This window comes from Perna viridis, chromosome 4 (genome assembly GCF_037379345.1).
Source record: "Perna viridis isolate PV_CMFRI_1.1 ecotype Kerala chromosome 4, ASM3737934v1, whole genome shotgun sequence".
Classification (NCBI taxonomy): domain Eukaryota; kingdom Metazoa; phylum Mollusca; class Bivalvia; order Mytilida; family Mytilidae; genus Perna; species Perna viridis.
Window position 1 is genome coordinate 45165064 of NC_142448.1, and position 12682 is coordinate 45177745.

At 31.8% G+C, this 12682-nt stretch overlaps 1 protein-coding gene across 3 annotated transcripts in view; it reads right to left on the reverse strand.

Moving 5' to 3' along the window:
• The window catches only part of LOC148620246 (cytohesin-1-like), a 43217-nt gene extending 30925 nt beyond the window's left edge, over window positions 1-12292 (reverse strand). Inside the window, exon 1 of one of the 3 annotated variants that reach the window (XM_088580964.1) lies at window positions 12132-12292. In XM_088580964.1, the coding sequence (XP_088437090.1) occupies window positions 12132-12186 (55 nt within the window). In that variant the 5' untranslated portion in view covers window positions 12187-12292. Of the gene's footprint in view, window positions 1-642; window positions 691-4966; window positions 5153-12131 lie in introns of those variants that run through there. The other 2 variants (XM_088580963.1, XM_088580965.1) reach the window with 2 other exon arrangements.
• Window positions 12293-12682: the final 390 nt, after the last annotated feature.

A 12682-nucleotide genomic window follows, 5' to 3' on the forward strand; every position in this document is an offset into this window, starting at 1 on the left:
CTTCAAGGCCAAAAGAAAAGACTACCGGTATTTATCCACAGAGGAACATTTCACAGAAATCTAAACTTATTCTCTTCAAACAATGCAAATAATATGAAAATATTTAATTAAAATAAATTACAGTGACATGATTCCTAGACCACACTATTATGGTGATATACAAATAACATATCAAAAAGAAAAATTGCCTGAAAAGCCTAGGATTAACGAAAACATACAAAGGACATCTGAATAAACCCAATTTCTGTGAGGTGAAATTTTGACTTCTGTCTTCACTCCAAGCAGTCAAATTTTAGTTCACACAATGAAACTACAATTCTATTAATCAAACTTCACTTAAAACAGTCAATATACACTTCCAACAGTCAATCTTCACTTTCAACAGTCAAACTCTACTACTAACAGTCGAACTTGACTTAAACCAGTAAAACTTCACTTTAAAAAGAAAAAAAACACTCTAATATCAACAATGAAACCACACTTTCAACAGCCAAATTTAACTTTCCAAAGCAAACTCCAATTCTAATAGTCAAATACAACTAAAAAATTCACTTCAAACAATAAAACTCCAACCAAAGAAAAATCACTTTAAATACTGTTACACTTCAAACAGTCAATATACAGTTCCAATAGTCAACTTAACTTCTAACATTCAAGCTACACTTCACTCCAACAGTCAATGTTCAACAACAAACTTTACTTCCAGCTACCAAGTTCAACTCCTGTGTAAAATTGTCATCTTAAACATATACATGGTATAAGATAATTTTCAACAGTACGAACAGAATAAGTCATCACAAATTATAGTATGTAGACACATACCAGTCGACTGTTCTAATATGATGTTATATAATTATGTTTATGTAGTGCTCTAGGATTTCTTATAAGTTTAATTTCCATGGGAAAGTGAAAGATAGAAGATAGGATGTAACTTTCCTAAAGCTACATGTTTTTTAGTAAAGATTGCATATACAATTGTTTTTAATTTGGTTCAAAGGGAAAGTTTTACATGTAAGTAAGTTGACAAGGAACACTGGTGGAACCCAAGACCATTTAGACAGTGTTAAAAGAGATTTTAAAAATACCACTTGAACTACAATGTTACTACCAGGTTTTAAAGTGGACTAATACTAAAGAATGTCAACATTATCCTAACATGTACATGTATTCATCAAGTAATATAACCATGTGACCATCATATTACCAAACCATTGCCAAGTTTTGTGATTAAGGTTTTGTGTAGTAATAATTGAAGTGTGTCAGGTGAACTATAGAAATGATTTATGACCAGTGGCTATTTGTTCAGTGCAAGTGCATCAATCAACATAATTAATAAGAAACAAGAATGCTGACTGGCACTGTGCACTTAGCTGGTCAATAAGGGAATCTGTCAAAATATGTTTTAATGTCAGTAAGCTACAGAGCTAACACAGAAACCTAAAGATGCTACAAGCAAACAATCAAATAAGTAATTGGCTTTAATGTGACTGCATGTATCTTTTTTAATAATGAGTGGTAAAAGGGAAGTTATAATTGGACATCAAACATTATAGCAAAATGGCAATCACTAGCAACCCAATACAAAATACAACATAAACATCATAAAACATAATACATGTAGTACTTTCACAAAATGTAATGTTACCAATCTGCACTATTTTCAATATTCTTTGGCCTCCGAAAGTAAAGTATCATAAATAAAAAATTATCAACCTGCTAGGACTGTTGAACCCAATTGGTATTAGAATTAAGGTCTTATTAGATGTAATCACTAGCAAGTCAATATAAAATGTATCATTAACACCATTAGACATAATTTACTTATACTTTAATTAATGTTATCTATCAAATTATTTCAGACAATTGGTAAGCACTTCATTGTCATGTTTTAACCAACAATTTTTTCAATCAGTATTTTAAATATTTGCACAAAAGTAAGCATTTTATCTGAGAATCAAAGCCTTAAAAAAATTATAAAAATATTACTTCCTTACCAAATCTTTTTGAACACCTGTTGATAGACAGCTGTATTGTAATATTTCAGTTGGAAGAAAGTAAAAATTTAACCAAGAAATGAAGTTTGATTGTTATGAAACATTAACATTTCATAATCATTCAAACACAATTCTATTGCACGTTCTATATAATGGATGCTTTTAACTGTTTAAAAGAGGAAGAGAAACGTGTTTCAAATATGTTTTTTAACATTGGGAAACAAAAATACAAAATCTTCCTTCAAGTTCTTCTGCTTTCATTTTTCAAGGAGGGATGAAGAGAAGAGTTTAAAACAAAATTGCTTGGAATTGCCTTAAAACTCAATGCTATGCAGGATGCAGCTTGATATGACTGCAAGGTTTGAACCCAGAAAAGTTTAGGCAATCATAGATCATTCAACTTTGATACAGATCTAAATATGGATTGTTATTATACAAAAATGTATATATATAATACAGAATATATTGACAGCTGTTTAAGAACTCTGAAATTTGCAATTAAACATGAGAAATAAACCATTTATGATTAAGACATTTATTGTTTTTCACTCCTAATTTCTGAACTCCTTACATCAATCAAAACCTTCCTTTAGTGTTATGAAACCTTGCAATTCAATCTTTTTTAAGATCCTCAAAGTTTTGCTCAATTTATTGTCAGGAAACCATGAAATGTTTGTTTTGGTGCCTTTTGGTTGGTAATTCCATCATGGATTAGGTTTTCAGTATGGAACCCTGAAGCACATATGGAGATCCACACACTTACACTAACTTACATGTATATAGTTAGTTTAATAAAACACCTAATTTTGGATCCCTTCCTGGTTCCTGGTCAGGGCCATAACCACCAAATTCAATCCTAATGTTATTTTTGTATCAGTTATAAGAGAAATACAATAATGCCAGTCTTTATAATGGCAATTTTCTTCCAGTTGCATTTTTGCATGAATACATAAATTACCAGTCAATATGTTCTGAATGTCCCTAGATTTGTCCCTAAACCACCTTGTTAGGCCAGAGAAACAATGTAATTTTACCTGGTAATGTCATTAACCTACCAGCTGATGGAGAGTCTAATATTGAAAACAATGGGAAAATATAATATTTTCCTCAATGGCACCCACAAACTTGTGTGAATATGTCAAGATCTGAATTTAAAGTAATTACCTTGAAACCAGAAGCATGTTGGACAGACACTATCAAAATACATCCGTGGCTCATCAAGCAAACCAAGGGATCAACATTACTTAAAGAGTGGAATGTCTAGGACTTCTTTTAAATTTCAAACCAATGGTCCACTTAAGGAAGTCAAAAGCCCACAATAAAGAGTCAATTAAATGGGTTGAGAGTCTAGGACCTACAAACATAGGTAAAAGAAATTTCAAAGGTCCAAGGTGAGAAATTGAGGGTCAAAGACCTTGGATAACCACTAATTAAACCTCTGCAAAGGTGAAAAAATATAGCTTACCAGAGCAGACACAGATGGGTTAATGAGAAGGGATCATGGTCCAATCAAGGTAAAAATGTTTCAGCTATAATTCATAAATGAATTCACATGAAATTCCTATAAAACTTCAGGATCAACTAATGGTACTGGCTTACCATACTTTCTAGAAAATCTCCATGATTTCAACAAATAATCATAAACACGAATTGTGACCATTACATTTTAATGTAAGATATACTCATGTATTAGAAGAAAGTTTGTCCACACATAAAATTTACCATGTTCACACATATAACACAGAAGTTTTCACACCACATTCACAGATCAAGATGAAGTGCCAGACTAACAGTAGGGAGGTATGAAAGGCTACTGACCACCAGTTCAAATATGAGCCTCCACTGATATTAATATTTTGAAGTACATCAATATGTCTTATCTAAGGTGTTGGCAGACAGACTGAACTAACAGACTGTACTGTTTAAAACTTACAACTTCTGTCAATTTCTATATTTTAACAGGTGTGATTGTACATTTGTATTACCTTGAATGTCGAGTCACACAAAGGACAGTCCAGGGGAAATGAAATACAATGTACATGTATAAAACTAGAAAATAAATTTCTGTTTATCATACAATCCTGAACACGTATACCAGCTGTAAAGCTACGTGTATGAGCAGTTCTTTCTAGAAATATATAGAGAAACCTGTCTAAACCAAACAACTTTTGTTTAATTATGGCATGTGTTCAGTTTATACAGGTTCAATATAAGTGCTTTTTTTACACAGGTTTCTGGTTTATCCAGGGTTCCATTTAGATAGGTTTCATAATAAAGCACACAAGGATGTTGAAGAAAACAATTACCTATCATTACAGCCACAGACAGAACAGATAGATGGTTGGCATTGCTTTGTTCTGTTTCCGAATTAAGATATCAAAAGAGGAAAAGACAGATTTTTTTTGAGTTTTATAGTAAAACCTAAAGAAATAAATCAATCTAAAAGAATAGCATGTACATGTAAATTAGAAGAGGTATTCTTATCAGGCAAACACTTCATACCCTATAATATTTAGCACTAAACATGCTACCTAAAATTATTTTGGTAGTGTAGCTGGGCTTATGCTATGCTAAACCTGAGAGCACTGAACAGTTCAAATTCATCATATGATCAATAAACAATCAGAATTAAGATACATTGTAGCTTATTTTTTTTTTTCAAATGGAAGGCCTCTAAAGGTCAATATCTAGTACATATTACAATAGAAAATATACTGATAACACTTTTCTCTGAATTACATTTGTATAGCAAGAATTGAAAATCAATACAATGAGGCCCCCCTTTTTGGAATTTCTGAATTTGCCATTGTACGCTGTACTGGATTTATAAAATACAGGTAGATGAGAAACAGAGAAATAACTCTCAGTGGCCTAATCAAAGAAAGAGTTTACTGAATATGTAATATGTTTAATGATGAATAAAGACAATAAAATGTTGGCTAGAGAGTAAGTTAAATAAATAAAATGCTTACTGTTTAGATTGCCAAAGAATTCCAGATCAGGAAACAAAGAATGACTTATCTTCATATAAATATGCAATCAAAGAGAACTGTAGCTTTGATGTTGAACTCCAAGTATATCAAAACATTTCACATAGATAAAATATAATCCAATTTATTTCAAATTAAACATGTTGTATGTAAATCAAGTATTTAAGATAAACACTATTATTCCATAAATAAAACACAATATGTTACAGAGGCCAGGAGTATTTGTATTAACTGATATCCAATGAAACAGGGCATCGATGTTAATTTCCAGAATCCTTAATACAACCACACAATATAAAAATTTTAGTTGTATATAGTCATGATAGTTAAGTAGCAGTATGTGAAAGTAACTCTACTGTAAAAAATGTAGACAGTTAAACTACAGCAATACAATATATTCATGAACTTATTTTTTTAAATAAATTTCAATAAACCTTCAGTGTAATAGGTGAGAATCAGATGGTTCTATGCAAAACCTTTTATACTGATTTGAATTGGTTACTGAATGTCTATGATTGTTCTCTAGTAAAATACAGAGACAGTATCCAACTTCCACAAAGTATAAAGACAGTCGATATACAGATCCTGTCACATGTAAATCGTTTACTAAAATCCAGAGAAGTTTGCACAACAAGTGTATCAACAGAAGTTTCCCCGCTAAAAATATCTCACTTCCACCTGCTTCCAATTAATTCATACAGGCAAATCTTGACCACGTGCTTAATATTGTAGAAAGTAATTAAATGTGATATACATATAAAATATTGCAGTTCACTCAAAACACATTCCATCACCTGTCTCTGATCAATTAGTCAATACACAGTTAACACTGACCAGACACTTGTGGTGTCTACCCATAGTGTGAGAAACCAAGCCAGGAAATGATGGATAAAAACAAACAATTTTCAATTACATATGTTTAAGGTTTCCAACAAATAAATGTTTATACAGTAAAATGTATTTTACATGTTTACAGGTGAATTGACTCACTCTTGAGTCTAATCTAAGTTTATATAAGCACTGCAAAATGTCTTATTTAACAGCCACATTTACACACAACAAAAACCACAAATCATTATTGAATTTATTTCCTACTTCTGCTAAAAATATCCCGCCATAATCTGCCTGTTTCTCGTCAAAACTCAACACAAAAATTTGACCAGACTCAACATTACATGCATTTTATCCATCAGTTAAAGTCAGCTTGAATTTCTTTCTGATTTGAAGTTTTTTATTTTGAACAAAGTTATGGAGCTTGAAATGAAACATGCCTGGCATCAAGGATATAGCTGTGATTACAGCACTGGGAACCATATGGTAAGAATTTATCTCCTCTGTATTTCATAAGTTTAATTACTTATGCTATTTATATATGTTAAGCACATGTGTAGTTACACTGGTATTGAAACAAAGAAAAAGAGTTTCTCTGCAGTGTCATAACAGAAACTAGAATGTTTGGATAAAAAGATCAACATGCTAAATGTACCTAAAAAAACTGAACTAATTGATGAACAGCAACCTTTCCCATATTCATGAAATGAGCAGCATTTCACCACTGAAATTTTCAAGAACGAAATTAATCATATCATGTACATTAAAGGACAATTCCTTTTAGAACTTCTGGCTTGTAACATGTTTATTCTATGCCTACAGCTTAAACTTTCTAAATTAGCTTCAATTTTTCAAAGCACAAAATACACATTTAAGTATCTATGAGGACATAAAAAAATAGCATGTTTTCAAACCAATGTCACCTTGGTTCAATATTTTACTGTAATTATTAACCAAGTAATGTTTTAAAATCAAAGAAGGATGAACAGTGTACATGATATACAAATCAGGAAGAACTTAAACTGAGTCAATTAAATCTTACTACATTAGTAATTACATGTACAAGACATTTGTTTGTTTTTTGTTTTTTTGCTTTACACTGAGATGTAAACGGAAACCTATCAATGGTCCTATGGAATCTCAAATTAAACAATGCAACATAAAATAACTAAGAAGAAAATATAATAAAGTAAAAATTGCATACACAATCAGCAGATCATGTGAGGATAAAACCAGGTACCTTACAGTAGGGTGACAGAAAGTATTGGTTTTTAACTTTAATTTTTACACTTTAAAACTAAGCCTGTCCTGGTCATTCAGAGGAGTATATTTTAGAAATGTGTAAACACTTCAGTATGATTTATTTGGGGTGATAATGAAATCATTTTTGCTGCTCCATACAAACCTGACTATCATCATGCTACTGTAAATATTGAATTCATTATTCAGTAAGTCAATAATGGTGGATAAAGAAATCACCAAAACAAACAGATCTACAGAAGAACATTTATGTAAGGAGTGACTGTTATATTTTTTTTCGGTCGATGAGGAAATGACCTCAATGTGGTGCACACTAATAACCTGAACAGCAGTTTTATTTCAAGTGTGCACCATGGACATTGAGGTTAGCAGTCATTCCTTATAATTTAATTGTAGTATCAACATTTAAGGAGTAAATCAGCAAAAACAGATTGATGACATCACAGTCACATCACAAAATCTGGTCTATGAGATAATGGACAAAATTTTTTATTCAATCAGAAAACGTGTTACATCTGAAATTTAGATTATTCAATGACACTATTTTTCTCATAAGACAGAAATCTGACTTGAAAGGCTTAATGTTTTTGTACATAAATGTAAATCAATAAAGGTATATGTGTAATGTTCCTCAATATGTATGCATGTACATGTATGTATCATCTAAAATTGAATTACTTCTTTTTATGTATTCAGGTAAAGTCAGGTAGAACCGTTAAAGGAAATAGAAGATGTTTTCACAGTCAATTAGGTTCAAATTTAATGGTACTAGTCAAATTGATAAAACCTCACTTGCAAAAATACATGATACAAAGTTTACAATGTACATGTACATGTATCTACATGAAGGTAAAATATCACAGCAGCACCTGCAAAATCATTCTGGATATTTTTAAGTACATTTGTGCATGTTTAATATGATGTACATTGTACACTGTATGTGTAAATTAGTATATCTTTAAAACACTGAGAAGTCATTTGATAGGAATGAATCTACATGTACATGTATAAGTTTGTATAATAGGCTTCATAAAACCAAAATGTTTATTTAGATTGAGAAAAGCAATGGGCTTACAAATTTTGACATGTAAATATCACTCTTAATAACCAAAACAAGGGTGAGTTAAGCTACTAATCATGAAAAAATTACATCAAAAATGTTTTGTATTTACAATCATGAGAAAACAAAAGCAAAACAATCATATGAAAGTATTGATCAAAATGACCTGGGACAATATCATGCTGGGTATTCTAAAAATGGAACCAGGCAAGGCACAATGAATGCCATGCAACCAATATAAACCAAAAAGGTGATAAAAATATAATAATTTTGTAATAAGTAAAAGCATACAAATGTACAAAATGGCTTGAAAACGGAATAGGACAAACTGACCTGTTTCAATGCATAAAAATACTTCTTTTTTTTCTCGTACATGAATATTTGCAACAATCATAGAGGATGATCAACACAAACGAATTCCCAGCAGTGCCAGACAGGAATCAAACCGGGGATCACTGAATTGTACATTTTGTAAGTCATGATGAGTGAGGTTATTTTTCAAATATATACATGTACATGGAAGAAAGCAAATAAACTACATGTGTACACTTCCAAACATCAAGACTCATTGTAGCACGCATATGATCACCCACTAAACCTTGAATCAAAAGTATTTTTTTACTTCACTAACATGTACATTTGTATTAATGTTGGTTTTTCGGTCTAATGTAAAATGCAATAATGTTCTACCTCTGAACCTCTGAGGTGGAACTCTGACATGTTGTGCATGTGAAAAGATTAGGATTATTTTTTTAATATTTGGCCACAGTTTCGCCATAAACTGGAAGTGGTTAATACAAGGTACTGATACAGTCATATATATCATTCTTCTAGAGATTCCAGGTGAAATGAAGTACTATTGGTCAATTTTGTTGTAGTGATGGGACAAGAAATGAGCCCTACACCGAAAAAATTACCAAATTTTCATGTCCTCTGTAAACTTGTGACTTACTGAAGTCATTTATTTCTTACAAACTCTACAAATTAGTCTCATTTTAAAGCACATTCACTTCACTTGCAGAAGAATTGTGCTTTCCTAAGGCTCAGCTAAAAACAACATTGCCAGAACTCCAAAATCAAAATCCAGACTTTATATTGGGTCACAGCATAGAACCAGTTCTGGAAAAATCTGAATTCATTAATGTTTTTGAATTTGGTAATGGTTACAAAATTCATTTACTCTTGAGCAAAAATTAACCAAAAATTTAAACTTTACATTTTTTGGTTTTTTTTTTAATTTTTCAAAAGAGTTGAGTCCAAACATAGTTTTTTGTTATAATATTTTAAAATTTGAAAGCCAAACAAACAAGTTACTCAACAGTTACCAAATTAGTGAACTTTGAAATACATGTATATGGATTTCTATAGGATTTTTAAACATGAAGGTGCATATGTTTAAATTCATATCATTTTTTATTCTGTAGATAGATTTTTGTTTCTGCAAGTAGAACTTTTGAAAATCACCTGCTATATTCATTGAAAATTGTTAGAGAGTGCAGAGATGATTTTGAAACCTTTTCAAATGGGTCAGGGGAATGAGACTATCCGGCCACCCCAAAAAATATCTGGAATGCCAAATTTGATTGAAAAATGCCAAGAAATGAAATAGCTCAGTTACCAAATTCATTAACATTAACGAATCTGGAGTCTTGCAAAACTGGTACATGTTAGGGTTAATTATGTTTCAGCTCCAAAACTAATCTGAGTTATGAAACAACTGTTATCCAAGTTATCTTGGTTGGAGTTGTTTCACATTCTCTTATGCCTCTAGTACAGCTACAGTACATGCACGGCTATTTATGCACATGTATGAATGATATGGGATATTTAGGTTCAGTGTGGGAAACCACTGCTCGCCAGCTCGCCAAATATGAGTAGATGTGAATTTGGGCGAGTTCTCATTTGCTTACACTCATAAATTTGGCGACCGTCATTTGATTGGTAAGTTCCAAGGAAAGTTAACCAGCCAACAGGTTTTTTAGTAAAACATCCCTTAACATCATACATTAAAAATATGTTCCCTACATTTTAAGAAGTTTAGCTGGAATATGTCAAGTGAATTTTGGCATGATATGCACACTTCAGTGATTTAGCTAGCGCTCGCCATTTTCGCCATTGACGAATGATTTTCGAAAGTGGCAAATTTTTCTCGTGCACGATTCGTCACTTGATATTTTGCTCCCCCCAAAAAAAATATCGGTAAAAAAGCCTCTGATGTTCCCATGACCCCATAATTGACAACTTTATTACCTTTCCCAAGCCAATTAGGGTTTTACAATAAACAATCATGACCAATGTTTTGATTGCATCACCTTTGATAACACCTTGCTTGATCACCTGGTTGAGGCTAATTATCCCGACAAACAAATTAATTAACGGTAATGATTTGTTTGTTGAGCGCTGTGACACGTTCTCAAAGTACTCAAAGTGTCATCGTATGTATTTAAAATGGAAAGATGTTTGGATTTTTCAATCACAGTTCGTATCGCAGCTATGTCCGCCATTACGAACTATTTTAGTTGGTCGTAACATGACAATGTACCTAAAGGTCAAAAGTCTAAAAATAAGTCAACTACTACAAAGAGTCGCAGTGATCGACTATTAAAGTCAAAATTTAAACCAGAGTGGTCAAAGATATTTCCATGCATATACTACAAAGATGGGGCGATGTACTGCCGTGACTGCCAAGATGCTGGACTTACCAATACGTTTTCTATCGGAAGCAACGCATTCCTAAAAGATAATATACAGAAGCACATCAACACTGCTGATCATAAACAGGCAGTCCAGACCAAATCCATGAAGACAGAATTTGAGCAAGAGGGTTCCTTTGATTTTAAGAGGGCTTTCACTTTGTGGTGCATGGCTAAGGACAGGAGGTTTATGCATTACTGATCAAGTAAACAATGCTTTACTGATCAAGTAAACAATGCTTTACATTCTTAGACACATGCCAACAATAGTAGCTGATGTATATAATTTTTAGATTTTTTGGCATTTTTTATTCATGAATAGTTGCTAATGTAGAAATTTTTATTAATATGAATTTTCTATTATTTATATACCAGTGTTGAAAAAGAAATAAACATGTTATTATTTATAATATAGTTGTTATAAGTACATGTATATACATGCATACTGATAAATTTGCGACACAGTATTGAGATTTAGTCTTACGCAAAAGTGACTAATGGGTTGAAAATCCTGGCTAAATCCCTGACAATTTTATTGACTTGTAAAGCATTGTTTACAATCTGGCATTCTAATTTTCGGTAAACGGGATGCACCAAAACCTAGGCGACGGTCCTGATCTCGTATTAGTATTCAAACGAAATTATCTTGGTAATTTAAAATTTGTTACCTTGCAAATTAGATGTTTATTGTCAAAATAAAAATGAACAAGAAGCAAATGATTTTCTTGTTTCATAATGATGAATCTGTTGAAATATAATTTATTTTTAAAATATGAGTTCAGAAATGGATTAATCATTTTGTTACTGTAAAGTACATGAAAAACTTAAATGGGAGGGAATATTCGAAAATGGAAAAGTTTTTGATGAATATAAAAACAAATGAAAAGATAGTTGAAGAAAGAAAAAGAAAGGCAGAAGATTGTCAAATCCAAGAGAAAACAGATGATAGCACAGAAAAAAAACCCAAAAATGTGGCTAGAATTTATATTTGGCTAGCAAGATCAATATTACACTAGCCAGAATGGCAAGTTGGGGAAAAAATGGTTTCTCACACTGTGCAGTCTGTGGGTTACACATATTTAATTATGCCTACCTGATAGTCTAAACTGCTGAATTGCGATACATGAAGCATTCAAGATGTTGGAAAATATGCAATACCCTCATGTATTATATTTCAAACTTCTTATTAGAATATACATTCTAAGTGACCTAATTGATCTGTTTTACATATAAGAATTTAGTGTTTTCAGAAGTCAAAAGCAAAGGCAGTCTCAGTGAATGCAGTTCTTGAATGTATACTCACCAGACAAATCAAACTGATTGGATGTTTCAGCGCTCATTGTAACTTGGATCACCATTTATCGTAAAAGAATCAGCAAAACAAACGACGAATACAGTTTCTTGTTGACTTCCTTCTCAGATCCGCCTACACAACAGTCGCCATTTTGTCTAAGTAAAATCTCGAGAAATACCGAACAGCTTTTTTTTTACGCGCTCTTCTTTTCGCCCCTTTTCTTTTTTGGGACCGTCTTTTCTAATGATAAACTACGAGTGCATAAAACGATTTTTGTATGCAATGGTTTTTAAGTGGGCTGTACCAGGGAAAAGGTAAAAAGGGGGTTACTAAGTATTTAGAGTCATTAGAGGGAAACTCGCTTGTAATAATCTATATAAAACACTGCCATTTATAAGCCAATTTTCAAATATTTCTGTTGAAATAGCTTAGAGTATTTATAAAAAAAAAACAATGGATAGATTTTGATGATTGATGTACCATATTAAAGATAGAATATTGGAGAATTGCAACACAATTTTTTTTGTTCATTGGAAGTGAGAGGAACGTATTTTTTTTCA